This window comes from Mirounga leonina, unplaced genomic scaffold (assembly GCF_011800145.1).
Source record: "Mirounga leonina isolate KUSES-001 unplaced genomic scaffold, KU_Mleo_1.0 Mir_82, whole genome shotgun sequence".
Lineage (NCBI taxonomy): Eukaryota > Metazoa > Chordata > Mammalia > Carnivora > Phocidae > Mirounga > Mirounga leonina.
In genome coordinates this window covers 40,700,979-40,722,435 of record NW_023270825.1, presented here as the reverse complement: position 1 = coordinate 40,722,435, position 21,457 = coordinate 40,700,979, and the positions used below count along the sequence as shown (strand labels likewise).

The window sequence follows — 21,457 nt, the reverse complement described above, 5'->3', positions numbered from 1 at the left end:
TTAGTCTTTATTCTGTTCATTGACAGATCCCAGGCATTGAGAATAGTGCTTGATCTATTAGTGCTTGATCTACAAGTAAGGACTTATTAAATAGTTGTTGAGTGAATGAATCTCCTCTTCATAATACTTGTGCCTCCAACTGGGTGGGATCTTTTTTCTCTGTTACCCTACAGCACACTGCACATACATTTCTTGTGGCAGTTTTTTATGCTTCGCCTTACCACGTGCACACTGCTTTTATCTTCTAACTCTGCTCCACTGGTATATAAGTCCCTTGTAGAGATTGTTATCCACTATTTTGATCATTGTGAATGGTGTTTACATGGTAGGATTTATCAGATTTTAGGAGGAAAAAATTTATCACACTATCAAAGGAGTTCAGTTACTCTTAGATCTTATTTTTGAGTGAAATCATATTTAGTGAAAGAGGAGATGAAATTACCTCTTTTAGTTGCTCAGAAACCGTTTTTTAAAACTCCATTTTAACCACCATTCAGTAAGTGAAACATCATGAAACATTCAAATTGGTTTGTTTCATTTCTTTTTTAATTTTTATTTTTAATTCAAAATATTATGGTAAATACACATAATAGGTATCATCTTAACCACTTTTTTTTAAAGATTTTATTTATTTATTTGACAGAGGGAGACACAGTGAGAGAGGGAACACAAGCAGGGGGAGTGGAAGAGGGAGAAGCAGACTTCCTGCGGAGCAGGAAGCCCAATTGGGGCTCACTCCCATGACCTTGGGATCAAGACCTGAGCCGAAGGCAGACGCTTAATGACTGAGCCACCCAGGCGCCCCTCATCTTAACCATTTTTAAATGTACAGTTCATTCACATTTTGTGCGCTCATCACCATTGTCCCTCTCTAGTTACCTCTTTCATCTTGCAAAACTGAAATTAGCCATTAAGCAGTAACTTCCCATTCCTCTCCTCCCTAGCTTGTGGCAACCACCATTCTACTTTCTGTCTCTAGGATTTTGACTACTCTAGGGACCTCATCTCATATAGGTGGAATCTTATAGTTTTGTCCTTTTTGACTGGCTTATTTCACTCAGTATAATGTCTTCCAGGTTCAGTCCTTGTATGTGTCACAATTTCCTTCAAGACTGAATAATATCCCCCATTATATGTATTTTGGACATCCTTTCTTCTTCTTATTATTATTTTTTTAAAGATTTTATTTATTCATTTGAGACACAGAGATACAGAGACAGAGAGAGCATGAGCAGGGAGAGAGGCAGAGGGAGAGGGAGAAGCAGGCTCCTCACTGAGCCAGGAGCCCGATGTGGGGCTCGATCCCAGGACCCTGGGATCATGACCTGAGCCGAAGGCAGACGCTTAACTGACTGAGCCACCCAGGCGCCCCCATACTTTCTTATTATTAAAGATGTTCCTCATCTTATGGAAAATATCTGCAGAGTACTGCATAGTATGGATGTACCATAGATTTACCTTCCTTAAGATTTTCTCCAATTTTTTACGATGAAAAAAATGCTGCAATAAATATCCTTGTAAAAATTCCTCATTTGTCTGAATATAGAAGGCAGACTTCTACGAATGGGATTTCTAGAGTGCCTGGCTGTCTCAGTTGGAAGAGAATGCGACTCTTGATTTTGGGGTTGTGAGTTCAATCCCCCTGTTTTGAGATTACTTGAATAAACAAACTTAAAAAAATAAAAATAAAATCAAAGTGGGTTTCTGGGACAAAGGTATATAAGCCTAAAGTCTGATAGATAGCAGTTGTTTTCATTCATTTACCTACAAGTATTTAAAGAACGGCTGCTCTGTGCATAGGATATAGAAATGAATAAGACCCAGTCTCTGCCCTCATGGGACCTACATTCTAGTTCTTTGTGATAAGAAAAATACACGTTTTTTCCAATTCTGAAGTTTAAATAGCACATAGTTAGGATCTAGGGAAAACATCTGTTTTATTGAGATATTAATTGTAATGTATTTTAGTGCTCCCTAAGTTGTTGACCCCTTTTCTATCCTCATTTTATTCCAAGTAGAGGGGAACTCTGTCAGTGTGAGAAGGTGGACTTGAGGGAGAATTTAGGAGAGAATGAAATGGCTCACCAGTTTCATGGTCAGTTGAGCATGCAGGAGGCTAGATGAAAGCTTCTTTTTTTTTTTTTTTTTTTTTTAAAGATTTTATCTATTTATTTGACAGAGAGAGACCGTGAGAGAGGGAACACAAGCAGGGGGAGTGGGAGAGGGAGAAGCAGGCTTCCCGCGGAGCAGGGAGCCCAATGTGGGGCTCGATCCCAGGACCCTGGGACCATGACCTGCGCCGAAGGCAGACACTTAGCGACTGAGTCACCCAGGCACCCCTAGATTAAAGCTTCTTGGGGGAAAACAAGTTCACTGCCGGCCCAGTGAGCTCTCCAGATACTCAAAGAAATCAGCTCACTTGTTGGCCATTGATGCAATTCACTCCTTTCATTTTTTATTTTTTAAACTTATTTTTATTTTCTTTAGAGAGCAAGAGTGCAGGGTTTGGGGGGGTAGGCAGAGGGAAAGGGAGAGAGAATGTTAGGCAGGCTCCACACCCAGTGCAGAGTCCGATGCGGAGGTTTAGTCTCACAACCCTGAGATCATGACCTGAGCTAAAATCAAGAGTCGGACACCCAACCAACTGAGCCACCCAGGTGCCCCAGTTCAGTCCTTTTAAAATGTAGTCACGTAGAAGTGATAATGTAAATTTTATCTTAAAAATGGGAGAATTAGAGATCACAGAGCTTTTAAAGAGTCCATAATTTAGGGGGGCTGATTTATTATTTAATTATTATTGACTTGTGTCATTGATATTTAGTTAATTACTTTAGAACTTTCAGTATATTCATGAAATATTAAAAGTGGGATAAAATAGTGCCAAGTGAAATAAGTCTACAAAGATAAATACTGTATGATTTCACATATATGTCGAATCTAAAAACAAATGAACAAACAGAAACAGACTCATGAATACAGAGAACAAACTGGTGGTTGCCAGAGGGAAAGGGGTGTGGAGATAGGCAAAATAAGTAAAGGGGATTAAGAGGCACAAACTAACAGTTATAAAATAAATCACAGGGATGAAGAGTACAGCATAGGGAATATAGTCAATAATATTGTGATGACTGTCTGGTGACAAATGGTAACTACACTTATCATGGTGAGCACTGCATAATGTATATAATTGTCAAATCACTGTGCTGTACACCTGAAATTAATATAACATTGTATGTCAACTACAATTAAAAAAATTTATTGTAGTCAAGAAATATTAAAAGTGACATAAAATAATGTAGTGAACAAAGGAGGAAATTTTTATTTTTTCTGTAGTATGTAGCCAAGGATTATGGTAGGCATGGACATAATTAAGTAATTTGCATGGGTTGAAAGGAGAAGTACACAAGGGTTGATGGGTTGTCATTGTCATGTCTCAAGCCAGAGAGATGACTACTCATTGCTGTGAAGGTATAAGAAAAAGAAGCATCTTCTGCCTTTTTCCCCCCTGTGTTTGTAGTGATAGCTATTTTAAAGCTTTTACCCCTTCTACTAGGGACGAAGGAGAATAGCTCGAGATGCACATTCTATTAAAAAGGAAATTGAAGAAGAGAAAACAGAAGACAAATTAAAAGATGATACAGAAAATAAGGATGTAGTTGATGATTATGAGACCGCAGAGAAAAAAGAAAATGAGCTACTACTGGGGAGAAAAAACACACCAAAGCAAAAGGAGAAGAAAATTAAAAAGCAGGAGGATTCTGATAAAGACTCAGATGAAGAGGAAGAGAAAAGCCAAGAGAGGTACATTATCTTATATTTGTTCTCCAGAAGCACCTGTCTGGGGTACAGCAGCGCTCTGTTCCTGCTTAGAGATTCAGGTTTGAGGGAATGTTTTCTTATTGGGACTTCCATTCCTCTTGTCTGATGAAGGTGAGACACATTGTGAAGATGATGTGTATCGCCTTTCGGAATTGGAGAATATACTGGTCGCACCATTTTAATAGCACTTGTGCCCTAAACAGTGGCCTCAAAGAAGGCTGCGCCACCCAGTCAAAAGAAAGGTCCTGCAGTTGACAGCAGGGAAGGGAGCTGGAGAAAAATGGAGGAAGTGGACAAGAGGAAACAGCGACAGCAAAAATTCCATTTTAAAAAAGGTACAATGTGGGAAAGCTAACAAACACATGGGTGCACAGTACTAGCAGATGTTTCTGTGTGTTAGCTTGATCTGAGACATTTTTCTTTTTCAAGTTATTGTATTGGAATAAGTGGCATGCACCCCTGATTCTAGTTTGGAAAATACATTCTTGCCCCACATCACACCAATAAATTTCAGTTTTTTTTAATGTTCATCCTGTTTGCTGTTGAGTGTTGGTATTTTTTTTCCATGTATTCTACATGTATGGACTGAACTGACTTAAAAATAACCAAAGATGAGGCAGTCCAGCTAGATCAAAGTAATGTCCGACTGTGTTTAGTTGGCCATTTCTGTGTTGTCAGATGGATTTACTAATTTTTATATGCTACTAAAAAATGAATTTTAATTCAGCAACAACAGCATAACACATGTTCTTGTAACATAAGCTCTTCTCCATAGTTACTTTTCAATTATTACATTATATGATGATAAATTTTCTAGAAATTTGAGTTGTTAAGGAAAATTGGGGAAGAGTAGCCTGCTGCATCCAACTAGTGGCTGACACCCATCCAAAAATTAACCATTGAGAAAATACTTGGAAAATTAGGAATGATTGGTGAGTGGAAGAGGTAATTTTATGAATCAGTAAAAATAGGTATAAGAGCTATCACAATTACATGTGAGTTAGATTAGTGAGTAAAGAAAGTTCTGTAGTGAAGTAGGATTAGTATTAGGAAAGCTGGGAGGAGATAATTGGAGTTGAATATAATGATGTGAGTGTAGTATTTCAAAATTTGGACAATAAATTTAAGCAAAGGTGAACCACTTTAAAAAAGTAGGGCTTAATTATAGTTTGAAGTTTTGTTAAAAATAAGTATCAAAATACGTGTTATATGTACATAATACATAAAACACATAACACACATATATATAAAATGTGTGGTTTAAAAAGCCTTTATAGTTGATAAGTAGAAGAAACATACTAATTTTAGACAAAGTTTCACAGACTTGAATATGAAGAACAATATTCCCTTTTATGAAAGATTGAATGTATAGAAAAACATAGTCTGTATTCTCATTCTATAACAGGAATCATGGAAACAGGAGATGTTGGAAGGTGTCCTTCAAGATAAAACATTCCCAGGGCAGATGGGGTTGAAAAAGCTTCTTCATGTCGGTTCCCCTAGTGGTCCCCAAATTAATGCCCTGTGTTTATTAAAGCACAATGCCTCCTCTAAAGCATTTAAAACTCTTAGGACACTAGAATGATCTTTGGTGCAGATCTCTTCTGAATCCTTACCAGGGTTAATACAGAATGTTTTGTTTGTAAAAATATTAAAAATATTGTGGACCTCCCTATGTCAATCTCTTTTATACCTGATTATTTGAAACAAAGAAAAGTTGATGGGAGAGGAGTAAAAACACAAGAAATCAATACAAGATACACAAAGCTTTGTTCCCCTGGTGCTATCTCACAGTTTCAACAAGTAACCTGATATTCAAATATCTATTGTTTCTTTGTTAGGGTAGAGTAACCTTTAAAATATAAACTAGTTTAAAAGGTATTTACTAAGGTAGATAGCCCCTGTTCATTATTGTGCCCACTAGAACAGTTTTGAAGAACCATTCCAAAATTGAGTAGTAGCAGCTTTAAGACAATTTAGTTGCAGGAAGTTACAAGCTAGATAATTTTCACATAATAAGGTGGCACTGGAGTATGAATCCTAAAGACTTTTTCAAAGCATGTGGACCTTTGTTTTATCAAAAGTGATTAATCAGACTCTACATCATCATTAACTGTGATTATTGATTGGCCTTTAAGAAATAATAGATTTACTTGTGGTACAGTGCACCTTTACACAATAAATAAATTCCTTAGTAGGTAGTCCATAAAAATCTTCTCCTTCTCCTCCTTCTTCTCCTCCTCCACTGACACGTTATTAAGGTAATACTTAGGTTTTGACTATTCTACATGTTGGATTCTTTTAGCATATATTAGTTTGTTCTCCATTTAAATTAGTAGCATTATCAATGTTATAACTTGCCGCAGGGAAGAAACTGAAAGCAAATGTGACTCTGAAGGGGAGGAAGATGAGGAAGACATGGAACCCTGCCTAACAGGAACCAAAGTGAAAGTAAAATATGGTCGAGGGAAAACGCAGAAAATCTATGAAGCTAGTATTAAGAGCACTGAAATTGATGATGGAGAAGTTTTATACTTGGTACATTACTATGGATGGAATGTCAGGTAAGCAAGAAATCTATTTTCTTACTATTACAATTTCTTTAACATGGTTCAGAAAGATCAGTTTAATGTTGTGGACTAAAGCAAATGGTATATAGGTATTTTTAAAGCACACCTTTTATGTGAAGCCTCCAAAACTTTCAACATCCCCACTGTTTTACTAGCTATGTCAGTACTCCCACCCCACCAAGATCCTATCTATAGTTGAATAGGTTGGATAACTCATTTGCAGTGAGGGAGAACACAGAGTATGGGATACTATGGGGCATCTCAGAGGGTGTTAGATGAATTAATGAAAGTCCAGGGCATTGCCTCTGGGAACAGCAATAGCCCAGGATTTTGTGGGAACATCCTGCAGGACATGGGCAGGGAGGCAGGCCTGCAGCTCTCAGTGGTGCAAGTGGTTTGTTTAATTACATTTATTCAAAATCAAGCTTGTATCAAGCATTGTAATAATTCTAAATTGGTTAATTTAAAAAGATTAGAAAAGACTCAGATTTGAGCTTGTTAGGTGATTTGGGGGAGGGTTTAAGGAAGTGGGCTTTGCTCTGGATTGGACATGGTCATGAAGTGGTGATAATTCTATGATTGGTTATCTTAATAAATCTTATCTAGAAGGAGAGACTAGACCAAGGTTACTGTTGTAATTGGTAAAGAAGCAGCAAGTCATTCAAGATAAAAAGGATGTAGGTCATTTTTGTGGCTTGGACAATGTTTCTTTTTTTCCTGTATTATTTTATTTTTTTTTAAGATTTTATTTGAGAGAGAGAGAGAGAGCAGAAGCAGGGGGAGGGACAGAGGCCAAGGGAGAAGCAGGCTTCCCACTGAGCAGGGAGCCCAAAGCGGGGCTCGGTCCCAGGACCCTGGGATCATGACCCGAGCTGAAGGCAGACGCTTCACTGACTGAGCCACCCAGGTGCCCCTTTTTTCCTGTATTTAGGCACTATTACGAAGTGGTCTTGTTTTTGTCTTGATCCATCCTGGTCATGGAGCAGACTTGTCTCGTGTTCTCTGAAATTGTTGATGTCCAACAGGAGAACAACAGGACCTAGCTATGAGTGCCGGATCAGCTCTGTCGCTGACAGTACTAGGCAAGTTCCTGAATGTCAGGGACTACTTTTCTCTTTCTTTTGGAAGGTCTTGTGTGTTTAATCTCTCTGCTTGCCCTGTGTTTGCTTGGAGCCAATGTGCTTCAGGGTTTCCCTACGTACTGGAAGTATGCTTTGTTATGTGTCAATTCCCTGACCTCTAAATTGGGGAAGATAAAGTACCTGCTTTATAGAGATGTTGTGAGAAATAATGCTTAATACCTGTATTAATATACAAAGTGTTTAGAATAGTGCTTGGCATGTAGTATGTGCTCAATAAATGTTGACTGTTTTTTTTAAGATTCTATTTATTTGACTGAGGAAGAGCGAGATAGCACAAGCAGGGGGAGCAGCAGAGGGAGAGGGAGAAGCAGGCTCCCGCTGAGCAGGGAACCCGACGTGGGGATTGATCTCAGGACCTTGAGATCATGACCTGAGTCGAAGGCAGATGCTCAACTGACTGAGCCACCTAGGCGCCCCTGTTGACTGTTTTCTTTAGTGACGGAGAGTTAGGTTTCTTTCATTTTGCATCATTTTAAGAGTATGGGTTTAATGAATAGCATATAAAACTTTAAAATTTCTCAAACCAGTCCCTAAGCCCTTCACAAAGTTCTGACAACACTAGAAGCTTTTAAATTTTTTTAAAGAGTTTATTTACTTATTTTAGAGAGAGATCGAGAGCAAGAGCAAGGGGAGGACAGAGGGAGAGAGAATCTCAAGCAGACTCCTGCTAGGCCTGGAGCCTGGTCGGGGGTGGGGAGCGGGCCTTGATCTCACAACCCTGAGATCATGACCTGAGCCGAAATCAAGAGTCGGACGCTCAGCCGACTGAGCCACCCAGGTGCCCCGGAACTTCTGTAATATAAAAAAATATTTCTTGAATGTTTATAGTTGACATAAAACGACATACTAGTTTCAGGCACACAACATGATTCGACCATTCTCTGCAAATTCTTTAGTCCATCTCTGAGGTCTGTTGTTTTGTATGCATGTATTGTTGAATTGGGTCAGGATGGGGGCTATTTTGTCAGCCCTGAGTCACTGCCTTTGCAGTTACAGCACACGATAACCGTCATTTTTCCTCTGCTTCTGTTCAGTTCCTTGCCGTCCATTCTTACTTATCTCTGTGTGAGGCTGTTCTTCTGTTCCGCTTTCTAGAATGTCCCCTTCCTATCATCCTTTGTGCTCATCTTTTTAGTGTTTTACTATTTGACTTCTCTCAACAGTCATTTTATTATATGCTCATGTTCTTCCTAGTTGGTTATCTTCCCAACAAGTTACTCACATGGTTTGTGGTTTTTCATTGTCCTTCCATACTCTTAAAAGCTAGTATAATTCTGGTCTGCTTATTGAAACAGAATCACTAGTTCCTAGAGAATCCAGTTGGATTTCTACAACAGGGTAGCATGTGCAACTGTGAGGGGAGTTCTGGTCTGTAGTTGAGAAATTCTGGGATCACCCCCGGTTGGCAGTATTAATGCTGGAGCCACCTACATGACATAACTGTGGTGACCAGGCCAGTGTGGCCTGGACCGAGTGTACTCTAGATTAGACCTGTGCTTCTTGGTTGTCTGGTATGTCCTGTGGAATTTTGGAATTGGGCAGTTACTCCTTTGTTAGCCCTGGACCAGATACATAAATAGCCCTAAATAACCCTCTTACTGCGTTTACCAGACTGTACTTATTTAACTGTCTTTCACACCACACTGCAAGTGCAGAGAGGAAGGATCTTCCTCTTCTTCTCTATTATTCTCTACATATTTCCTCATACAGTGCCTGGCATGCTAGTAAGCCCTCAGTAAATGTCCAAATGAATGAATATTTCTAAATGAGGTACGAATGTACAGATACTTAAAAGCCTGGCAAAATGAAAGTATTGGGTTAGTCCAGGAAGAGTTTTCAAACCGTAGTATAGATAGTCATGGTCCTGTGTCAACCAAAATGTGGATATTGGAACTATGTCTTTACTTTGCATGGCACCATGGTAACTGGGTTACAAAGTGTGAGGGTGCTTTTCATTAACATGGTGCAGTTCAAAACAAGAACTGCCTGTAGTGTTTTTTGCTTAAATGGTTAGATTTTAGATTTTGATTGAGCTCTATAAATACCTATATGTTTACATAAGAACTGGTATTTAGTTCTAGAAAGTTTATTTGCCCCGGATTAGTAACTTGGACTATGCTGCAATTTAAAAGTGATGTTAATATTTTGGAAGAAGGTATAGGGGAAATGAATTTTCAATTTGAGGTAAACAGAATAAACTTGGATAAAGGAAATGAAATATCTCTAAAAAATTTCTGAGTTTTAGAGATGACATAGTTCAGAATAAAATTTTATTAGAAATACTGGAGGCTGTAGAGTTCTGGGAGGAAAAGAGAGTTGACAGGGACTTTATAAATAAACCTGGAACCTGATCCTATTACAAATATGAATTCACCTGACTTCTCTTTGCATTATTCGGTCAACAGAGCGAATGGCAGTGTAGCATAAGCGTATTTCAGTAAGCTCAGATCTATGGGAAACAAAAGTGCAGTTGTGGAAACCAAAAGTGGTTCAGTCGTGAATCTGCATAGAGTTTGCTCACCTAGCTCTTCTTCTATCTAACTTTGTTTACCCCAAGAAATTCTCTTGCCTTCTCCTGCTGGTGGCAGGTCTACAAAGCACCTCACCAGCAAGCCGGCCCCTGTGCTCATCACGTTTCTGCCAACACTAGAACCAAACTCTAGTTTTGTCACTGTTGTTTTATTTGGTGCGTACATTCAAATAAGGTATTGTGAAGTTTTAATTTTTTTCTTTGTTTTAAGGTATGATGAATGGGTGAAGGCTGACAGGATAATCTGGCCTTTGGACAAAGGTGGACCAAAGAAAAAACAAAAGAAAAAAGCAAAAGTACGTATATAGAGGCATATCCTTTATGATAAGTATAGGTATTATTTATATTGTACTGTTTTTTATAAATTTTGTTTTCTCATTGTAATAATCATCTTGATTCTTTTAAGGTAGTTGTGATTTTCTCTCTTACAACCCAGAAGCTAAAAACATAAAAAATGTAAACACATTATCACACTGTTTCAGGAAAGATAAAAACCAGGGACCCCTTAGGATATAGGCTTCAAACTCAAATGTCTATAGCGGCTCTACAGAAAAAAGGTAAAGCAGGATTGATAGTGACAAAAAGGACACATGCCTCATCAAGCGGGGGTGGAACTCACCAGTCTCCTGTGGGATGCAGACTCAGGGTTGCCAGATTTTAGGATTTTTTTAAGTTAACTGTCTTTAAAGCTTACACTAGATTTTAATACACATACCCGCTGGCTAGTTGTACTCACAGCCACACCCTTGATTTTCAGCCTTTGCTATAGAGATTCACCTAGTGTTTTGCCTGTTTAATGGTGCTCAGGGAGTAGTAAGGAACGAGGGGGAAAGTACAGAGTAGTTGTACATCTCTCTAATGCACGGACTCTGGCTTTCACAATGTAATTGCAGTGTTGCAAACTGTACACTATCATATTCATAGAAACACACTGTGTTAGAAAACTACTTTTAATGTTTCTATAAGCACAAATTAAGAGTTGACATATAAAATACATAACCTTTTTGAGTTACGGCTCTCCTTGGAGAAGTAGAACGTTTATTTTTTCTAAGGCACTGGCCCTTCTCATACATTTTGTTGTTGTTACCCAGAATAAAGACGACAGTGAAAAGGATGAAAAGAAGGATGAGGAGAGGCAGAAGTCAAAACGAGGACGACCTCCTTTAAAATCTACACTTTCATCAAACATGCCATATGGTTTGTCTAAGACTCCAAACAGTGAAGGAAAATCAGGTACCAGAAGTGCTCGAAGCAATATGCCAGACAGCTCACCTCTGTCAAATGGAATGGAAGGTGCTCAATTTTGAGGATCATTGATTTTTTAAAAATCAATAATATAAATAATAAAACTTCACTTGTGGAGAGACTTATAGAAAGTCATCTAAACTTTTTAATCTCCTATAAACTACAAAATTGGGTTTGAAGAAAATATTTTAGATCATGTTTACTTAAAATTTAGTGATGTTTTACTTTAATTTGGGAATTTCTTGTCAGTATTGTAGGAATATTCTATTTTAAAGAAGATGGGTTGACAAGTCATGCATCCTACTCTGTGCTACACTGTCTTTCAAAACATGCACCAGTGTTTCTTGTAATTCAGTGCTGTTCACATAGGATATTTCAACAAAGCTGAGACCAAAATCTCCAAAAGCACAAAGTAATGTGGTATAGGCATTTTGTGATGAGTACAGGTGAACATACTCTATTTTGCTTTTAACTCTTTCCCCTTTTCTACCTTCATGTGCTTTCCCATGTAATTTAAAATGTCACATAGTGGTCTTAAATAAAATTTTCCCTCTCTTCAAGAAAAAAGCTCTTCTGAACTACAAGATTGCCATTTGTCCATATGGTGTCAGTGTGTAAATTAGAAAAGGGCCTGCTCCTACCTCATTACTGCCATCTGCTGGAAAGTTGTCATAATACATAAATGCAAGATGTCCACCAAGTGAAAGGTGTCCTTAGATAGCATGCTCTTGTGCAGTGTACAACCTATGAAACTACACAGTACAGTAGTCTCAGTCTTGCTCACCTCCCAGATAAAAGTTCTTTTTTAACATAAGAACAAATGGATTCTAAATTTTGAATATGATAAAACCACAAAGCCATATACCTTTTCACTTAAAATACATTTAAGTTTGCCTTTTTGAACTTGCTTACAATATGATCGCCATGTGGGCAGAATTTTTTTTTTTTTAAGATTTTATTTATTTGACAGACACAGTGAGAGGGAACACAAGCAGGGGGAGTACGAGAGGGAGAAGCAGGCTTCCCGCAGAGCAGGGAGCCTGATAAGGGACTTGATCCCAGGACTCTGGGATCATGACTGAGCCGAAGGCAGACTCTTAACGACTGAACCACCCAGGCGCCCCCAGAATTTTTATATTTTATAGATCCAACTTTATTATTTTAAAAATTCTTTAACTTAATGAGAATGATTTCTTTTGTAAGAAGGTAGCTTGACTAGGGGTGCCTGGGTGGCTCAGCTGGTTAAGGGTCTGCCTTCGGCTCAGGTCATGATCCCAGGATCCTGGGATCCAGCCCTGTGTTGTGCTTTCTACTCAGCAGGGAGCCTATTTCTCCCTCTGCCTGCTGCTCCCCACTGCTTGTCTCTGTCTCTCTAATAAATAAATAAAATCTTTAAAAAAAAAAAAAAAAGCTTGCCTATACTTTTATGTCTTTTAATCAGAAGAACATTTAAAGTTTTGGGAATTCAGATTGCTCATTTTGTACATCTCTTTCCAGAATTATTTTAAATAGTTCTTTCTAGGGACACAAAATGCCATCACATTTACTAATCAGTACCTATTAGATCTCTGATCAAACCACCTAATGCATTAATATAATCTCAGTACTAGTCCTTTAATTTTTCTTTTTTCTTCTAAGATTTATTTATTTATTTTAGAGAATGCGTGCAGGGGTAAGGGGCAGAGGGAGAGAGAATCCCAAGTGGACTTCTGCTGAGTGTGGAGCCCGACGTGGGGCTCACTCTCACGACCCCAAGATCATTATCCGAGCCAAAACCAAGAGTGGAATGCTCAAGCGACTAAGCCACTCAGGTGCCCCTAGTCCTTTGATTTTTCTAAGGATTAACATAGCCTAAACATGATACTAGTGAAAAATGCAAAATAGTTCTTTTATAGAATTGAGATAGTAATATTTTCAATGTATTGTATTTTTACATGGAGTTTAATTTGAAGTACCCCCATTTTTGGCACAAATGTATGATTTATCAGAAATTTCTACAGGGAGGCATTCAGAGATAAATGGTTAAGAGTTTTGTTTGGTAGAATTTTTATTCTAAAGTTACACTGGTAATTAACATAGAAACCTTTGTAATATATTTCCTTTTGCAGACTCTTGCTCATCTGATAGTGAAACAGAAGACCTTTTAGAAAAGAATTTGATGAATGAAGAACTTTCTCCTGATATTAAAGAACTAGAAAAAAATGAAAATTTAAATGATGATAAACTAGATGAAGAAAACCCAAAGATTGCTGCACATATATTAAAAGAAAACGAAAGGACGCAAATGCAGCCTTTAGAAACACTGAAGTTAGAAGTTGGAGAGAATGAACAAATAGTACAGATTTTTGGAAATAAAGTAGAACACGCAGAAGAAGTTAAGAAAGAGGCCGAAAAATCTCCTAAGGGAAAGGGAAGACGAAGCAAGACAAAAGATCTTTCTTTAGAAATTATAAAGATTTCATCATTTAGCCAGGATGAAGCAGGAAGTGAACCTCATATAGAAGCTCAGAGTCTAGAATTTTCTTCATTAGACAGTAAAACCTTTTCTTCTACTACCGAAGATGAAACTGACCAATGTGCAAAAGAAAAAAAGTTGAAACGGAAAATACTGGGACAGTCATCACCAGAGAAAAAAATAAGAATTGAGAATGGAATGGAAATGACAAACAGCATATCTCAAGAAAAGACCAGTGACTGTGCTGCATCTGAGGGAACGAAAAACTTAAATTCTGAACAACATTTTGAAATAGAAAATGAAGGAATGCCGTCATTAATTGCAGAGTCAAACCAACGCATTCAAGAACTGACTAGTGAAAAATCTGACAGTCCAGCTGAAGAAACTGTAAATACTCCCCTGAAAGAAGACGAGGATGCAATGCCTCTGATTGGGCCTGAGACTTTGGTTTGCCATGAAGTCGATTTGGATGATTTGGATGAGAAGGATAAGACCAGTATTGAAGATGTAGTAGTTGAAAGCTCTGAGTCTAACTCTCTTGTTTCTATTCCACCTGCCCTACCTCCTGTAGTACAGCATAACTTTTCAGTAGCTTCACCACTTACTCTCAGTCAAGATGAGTCTCGAAGTATAAAAAGTGAGAGTGACATAACCATTGAAGTTGATAGCATTGCTGAAGAATCTCAAGAAGGTCTCTGTGAGAGGGAATCAGCAAATGGGTTTGAAGCCAGTGTTGCCTCTGGTACCTGTAGTATAATTGTTCAAGAAAGAGAAAACAGAGAGAAGGGTAAGGACTTTCTAGGGAGAATATCAGCCTTTCTTTTCAACCCCAAAATTAGTAAGTTCAGAGTTTTAGGAATGTTTGAGCAGTAAAGTTCCCTCCCTCCCTCCTGTTCATTCTTTCCTTCCTACTTCCCCCTCTCCTTTCCCCTGCCTTTAAAAAAGAAGTATATCTAGAAATTTATGTTGAGTAGACAAGTGAGTAATTACAGCTGCTCTTGCTGTGGCATTGGCTTGAGAGCGGGGTACGAACTGCGGCGGCCGGAGTTTTGGCAACACAGGCATTTAGAAAGTTTCTTCCCCTCTCTGAGTTTTAGCTGAAAGGAGTGCAGCTGAAACTGTAACCAAAGGAGGCATTATGCTTCCAGAGAAATCTCATGGAGAAGTATTGCAAGCAACAGAAGTAGCTGTTGGATCGGGCTCTAAAGGATAAGGGTGGAGAGATTCAACCAGTTAGCGTGAAAGTTGGAGATAAAGTTCTTCTCCCAGAATATGGAGGCACCATAGTCGTTCTAGACGACAAGGATTATTTTTTATTTAGAGATGGTGACATTCTCGGAAAGCATGTAGACTGAATAAATCATTGAAATGGCATCATGGGAAGCTGCCCATTCCACTGAAATTGTGAAATCTTTCATCCTGTAAATAATTTCCATGTCTCTCTTTTATAATAAACGAATGGTATCCAAAATAGGTATATATTTTTTTCAATTGTCTCTTTCCCCTTATTTCAGGTCAGAAAAGGCCAAGTGATGGAAATAGTGGATTATTGGCAAAAAAGCAAAAGCGTACCCCAAAGCGAACAAGTGCTGTAGCCAAAAGTGAAAAGAATGGAACAGGTTGGTGCTTTCCAATGCTGCCTTTAGCATAGTGTTAATATTTTCAGCATTTTGTTGGTTTGATCATTTGTGTCAGTTTAAAAATAAATTTGCTTTAGGGGTACCTGGCTGGCTCACTTGGTAGAGCATGCGACTCTTGATCTCAGAGTTGTGAGTTCAAGCCCCACGATGGGGGTAGAATTTACTTAATAAAAAGGAAAAAAAATTTAATGTTTGGTTTATTATGTTCTGGGAATAACAGTTTTCTCATTTTTAATCTGAAGGGGCCTGTCAATTTTATTTAGAGCTGGGATAGCTGTGATTTATTTTTTATGCATATTTCATTTGTATTTCTTATGTAAAGTGGTTTAATATTGAGGAATGTATTTGAGGATCTTGAATAATAGGAAAGTAATATTTGCTTTAGTGGTAAAAGCAGATTAAGTTTACATTTCTTTTTTTTTTTAATTTTTTTTTTTAAAGATTTTGTTTATGTGAGAGAGAGAATGAGAGAGCATGCGAGGGGGGAGGGTCAGAGGGAGAAGCAGACTCCCTGCAGAGCAGGGAGCCTAATGCGGGACTCGATCCCGGGACTCCAGGATCATGACCTGAGCCGAAGGCAGTCACCCAACCAACTGAGCCACCCAGGCGCCCTAAGTTTACATTTCTGAATGGAATGGTTTACTTTAATCTAGAAAAGCTGATTTCTAAATAGTATCATGGTATTTTTAGAACAAGATAAGATTCTTATGGAAACAAGGAAATTAGTAAATCAGTATGAATAAAATACATGAGAAAGACTTCTGTACAATATGGAATAAAACTAAGTTGTAGAATATAGTAGAAATAAACATGGTTGATTTTGACAAATTAAAGTTTTATCTCCAAACCATGCCTTCATACAAGTCTGAAAGGAAAATTCTAGGTTATAGTAGATACATATCCCATGGAGGGAGCATATAATTTATACAAGATAAAAGGCATTTCAAAGGAAAACTTTTGAACCATATTTGAAGTTCTCAGAGCCACATGTGGCTAGTGGCTGGACAGTACAGATGTAGAGTATAGAGGAGGAGTGATGGGAAATGAGAATAGAGAGGCAGCAGGAATTACAAAGGGCAACTGAATAACGTCATGGTGCCTGGCAGATACGTTTGTCAAACGATCAAAGTGAACACGACTGGTAATGGGACAAAGGGGAATTACGTACTACCTGGCAGAATGCAACAGGAACACAGCAGCACATCTGTAACATTCCTGTCAAAGATGCATAACTTGAATATAATCAGGAGGAACCATCAACAAATTCCAACTGAAGGATCTTCTATAAAATAACTGGTCTGTAATTTAAGAAATTGCAAAGATCATAAAAGTCAAAGAAAGAGGAACTGTTGCAGATTTAAAGGAGACTTATGAGCCATGACAAAAGCAGCATGATTCTCACCTGGATCCTATTGCTACAAAAGACATTATTGGATCAAGTAGAGAAACTTGTAGGGGATCTGAGGATTAGGTGATAATATGTTTGTGTTTATTTCCTGATTTTGATTGTTGTATTATGGTTCTCTAAGTGTGTGGTGGTTTTAAAAACATATCTACAAATCTGTTGATACTCTTCCCCTGCAAGAGACAAAGCCTAATTCCCTTCCCTTGAGTGTGGGCTGGATGAAGTGATAGACTATGACTTCAGAGAATAGGTCATAAAAGGCACTGCAGATTCCTCCTTGCTCTCCCTTGGATCACTTGGTCTGGGGAAAGTTAGTTGCCAAGTCCTGAGGACACAGCAGTCTGTGGGGAGGTCCACATGGTAAACTGAGCACATCCTGCCAATAGCAAGCGAGGAACTGAGGCCTCTTGCCAAAAGCTACGTGAGTGAACCATCTTGGAAATATATTCTTCAGCTCCAGTCAAGTCTTCAGAGACCACAGCTTCAGCTAAAAGCTTGACTGCAATATCACAAGATTCCCGAGTCAGACCACACAGCCAAGCTGCTCCCAGACCCCAGTTCTCAGACATTGTGAGATATTAACCATTTGTAGTTTTAAACTGCTAAGTTTGGGGCCAGTTTGTAGATAACTAACACAAGGAGAATGTTCTTGTTTATAAGAAACAAACACTGAAGTACTCAAGTATGGCTGGGCAACTTAACCTTCAAATGGGTCAGAAAAACATTTTTTGGTAACTGTTCTTAACAATTTTTTTGTAAGTTTGAAGACTATCTAAAAAGTTAAAAAGATTAAAAAGAAAGGAAGAAAGGAGATATCAGTTTTACTTTGGGGACTTAATATTTGGCGAGAAAAATGAATTAAAGTGATGGGACGTGAAATCATTAGGACTCACTAGTAGTTACATATGAGGGACTGGTTAATGAACATGGAATACAGGAGTAGCAGCAGGTTGTTGGAAGAGTAATTTCGGGAAAGGTGAGTTAGAGGTACCCAGTATTAGGGGAGTAGGGGTCTAGAGCTTAGAATAGTCTGTTTTTAGAAGATGGATATGTGAAGGATTGCAAGATGATGAGATTGCTATGGGAGAGTTGTAAAATGAAAATAAAAAGAACCAAGAATAGAATTCAATGGGCTATCTCTTTATATGGGCACTGATCAGAGACAAATGCAAATCACTAAACACTAGTGGGTTTGAATAAGAAAGAAGTTTTGAATGCTATAGGATATGCAATAGGATTAAAATGCATTCATTGAATTTGGTGAATTGTAAATGTTGGGACCCTAACAGGAGCATGAGAATGTAATTAGAAGGTGTGGAAATCAGGATAACAAAGAATTTCTTTCAAGAAATTTGACTTTAGGGGCGCCTGGGTGGCTCGGTCGTTAAGTGTCTGCCTTCGGCTCAGGTCATGGTCCCAGGGTCCTGGGATCGAGTTGGGCTCCCTGCTCAGCAGGAAGCCTGCTTCTCCCACTCCCCCTGCTTGTGTTCCCTCTCTCACTGTCTCTCTCTGTCAAATAAATAAATCTTAAAAAAAAGAAATTTGACTTTAAAGAGAAGGAAAGAGGTGCCAGCTAAAAAGGGAAGTTTTCCTTCTTTTTCCCTCCCACTCTCAGAGTGGGAAAGATGTAAGCATGTTGGTAGACTAGGAAAAGAAGATGGATAATTGATGTTGGGATATTCCAGAGGAGCTGTGAGTGGATGGTTTTAAGCGTATAGCTGAAGAGATTAGTCTTCAAAAACATTCTCTTTCTGAGCACCCCCAAAAGTTAATAAAGACAGATACAGGTAGAAGAAGGGCTGGGAAATTGAGTATGTAACATTCCAACTTTGCTTTTTCAGTAGAAGGCAATGTTGGCTTTTGAGAGTAGGGTGGAAGGGTGTAAGAGATTGGGAAAAAAAAAACAAAACAGAATTCTAATTTGTTATGAAGTGAAAAGCAAAAACATGTTTAATTACAAATTTGGTGAGGAGGGACAGAGTTGCAAACAATTTTCTGCTCACATTTTATTATACACATGTTAAAGGATGTGTATACATCAAGTATTTTTGTGCTTTTTCATTTGTGCAGTTTGGGTGGTTTTATGTCTTGTTTTTTAAACATAAATGGGGCAATACTATACATATTGTTTTATAACTTTGCTTTTTTATTTAACAGTGTATATTGGATATTTTGCCATTTTTGTTCTTGTAAACTTTAGCTCATTCTTTTTAACAATTTTAGCAAATTATTCAGTAGTATATTTGACCCTTGAACAACATGGGTTTAAATTGTACAGATCGATTTATACACAGATTTTTTTAGAGTTCTGCAAATGTATTTTCTCTTATGATTTTCTAACATTTTCTTTTCTGTAGCTTACTTTATTGTAAGAATATACTATGCAATGTTGTATATAACATACACAATATGTTTTAATCAACTTTATGTATCAGTAAGGCTTCTGGTCAACAGTAGGCTATTAGTAATTAAGTTTTTGGGGAGTCAAAAGTAAATGCAGATTTTTGACTGCATGGGGGTCAGTGCCCCTAACCCCAACATTGTCCAAGAATCAACTGTATGTAATTTTTAACCTTTTTCCTATCGGTGGGCATTTAGATTTCCATTTCTTTACTGTTAAGAAATTTGTGCGTTTGTATACTTATTTCTGTAGGATACCAAAAAGTGTAATTGCTGGGTCTGCTGCATTTTGATAATTTGATATTTTTGTCATTTATAATCTCTGAATCAATTTTTTATTATAGGACAAAGCAGTGATAGTGAAGATCTTCCTGTCCTGGACAATTCAAGTAAATGTACACCAGTAAAGCATCTTAGTGTGTCTAAGCCACAGAAGCTTGCACGATCTCCTGCAAGAATTTCTCCTCACATCAAAGATGGAGAAAAAGATAAACACAGGGAAAAACATCCGAATTCATCCCCTAGAACATATAAATGGAGCTTTCAACTCAGTAAGAAGCTTTAGAAAACCTGAATGTATTTTGTATAAGTGGTATTTATCTTAAAATGTCAAAATAAGAATAGTGGTTACCATATTCATTTATGTAGGTTTCCACATACTCTTACCAATCACCACTTATCATCTTAAATACAAATCCATGCCTTTTCATAATAATACCCTGATAAATATTAACTAGAGAAAGATCTCCAGTAACGAAATAAGATGTGTGTTTGTATGGATCAGTGAAACTGAAATACCCTTTCTAATTGATAACTGGAAATATCCAATGAATGAAAAATCATCAATACAAAGAAACTATTTGGATGAATAACTACAATTATAGATTAGGGTTGCTGTGTGTTGATGTTTTCTTGTGTTTATCTGATCACTTAAGTAATAAATATTTGGTATAAAAAATTTGGGATATATACAGAAATCTTATTCATGAATTTAATTAATGTCATCCTTGTTTGTAGAGCCTTATTTAGCTATTATTATGGAAACTTAATAAACTAAAGCTTTTGATTTAGAAGTTGAGTTTTGATAGAACTGCCTTCTTTTCTTAATTATTTTTAAAACCAAATTAACCTTTCTCCCCCTTTCAGATGAATTAGAGAATATGAACAGTACAGAGCGAATCTCTTTTCTCCAAGAAAAATTACAAGAAATCAGAAAATATTACATGTCTTTGAAGTCTGAAGTTGCAACCATAGACAGGAGGAGGAAAAGATTAAAAAAGAAAGACAGAGAAGGTAATTTGATTATAATTTTTCTTGTTTTTCAAATATATCGTGTCATTTTAGAAGATATACATTATTCTTTGAATATAGTACACATTTATTAATTGTTGTTTTTAGATTCCTAGTTTTATCTTCTTTGTGATATTATTGAAATGAGTGGGTCAACAACTGAATTGATTAATCAGGAGGAGACTCTTAAAAAGGACTATGAACTGTTTTACAAAATGTGATTTTATTAAATGTGGTGGGTTCTCAGGAAGAATTAGTTACTCCCTCTGAAATTCACTTTGCTCAACAAATATTTACTGGTTACCTATTAATAGGCACTATATTTGTTATTATGAGGTTCACCAAAATTAGTGGGCATATGGCTTATCCTCAAAGAGATTATCTTTTTTGCGATCATAAATGATTTGTTGAAATCGTTCAGCTCAACGTTAATATGTTCACACTATGTGCCAGGCCCTCTTCCAGGTGGTAGAAGTACAGAGATGAATGAGATACAGACTTTGATCTTAAAGATCTTAACTTCTAGCAGGAAGGGTGTGTTCGATGAGGACCCCAAGAGTGGTATTACTAAGTACAGGAGTTGGTGGAAGGAGAAATTACTTTGGATTAATCATGGAGAGAGAGTAGTGTCTGATTCAGACCTTAAAACTGTGTAGGACTGACTTACAGTTAAACATTGATAGGTTCACATCTACCCCGTCCTGAAGCCCCACTAAAATAACAGTAAAGAAAATGAAAAGCCCTGTACCCACAAGAACAAGATAATGGGATAGCAAAAAAAAAAAAAAAAGATAATGGGATAGCAGACCACAGTAGACAAGAAATGTCAACAGCTTCTCTCTTGGAAGCTGAGAAGCAGATGGACTGCTTTAGCAGAATGCTAAAACCTAAGCTTGTTTATCCTTCCAGTGGGGCAAAACAAGAAGCGAGCCAGCCCATACCACATCACCCCAGCTCTGAA

The 21,457-nt window shown here is 37.6% G+C and overlaps 1 protein-coding gene across 3 annotated transcripts in view; it reads left to right on the top strand.

The window, feature by feature from the left end:
* The window catches only part of ARID4A (AT-rich interaction domain 4A), a 63,741-nt gene that overhangs the window by 38,585 nt on the left and 3,699 nt on the right, over nucleotides 1–21,457 (top strand). For 2 of the 3 annotated variants that reach the window (XM_034993142.1, XM_034993143.1), the window contains exons 16-23: nucleotides 3,554–3,801; nucleotides 6,186–6,383; nucleotides 10,273–10,357; nucleotides 11,153–11,354; nucleotides 13,415–14,548; nucleotides 15,276–15,380; nucleotides 19,551–19,757; nucleotides 20,353–20,499. In XM_034993142.1, coding sequence (XP_034849033.1) covers nucleotides 3,554–3,801; nucleotides 6,186–6,383; nucleotides 10,273–10,357; nucleotides 11,153–11,354; nucleotides 13,415–14,548; nucleotides 15,276–15,380; nucleotides 19,551–19,757; nucleotides 20,353–20,499 — 2,326 coding nt within the window. The remainder of the gene's footprint in view (nucleotides 1–3,553; nucleotides 3,802–6,185; nucleotides 6,384–10,272; nucleotides 10,358–11,152; nucleotides 11,355–13,414; nucleotides 14,549–15,275; nucleotides 15,381–19,550; nucleotides 19,758–20,352; nucleotides 20,500–21,457) is intronic. The other variant, XM_034993144.1, reaches the window with a different exon arrangement.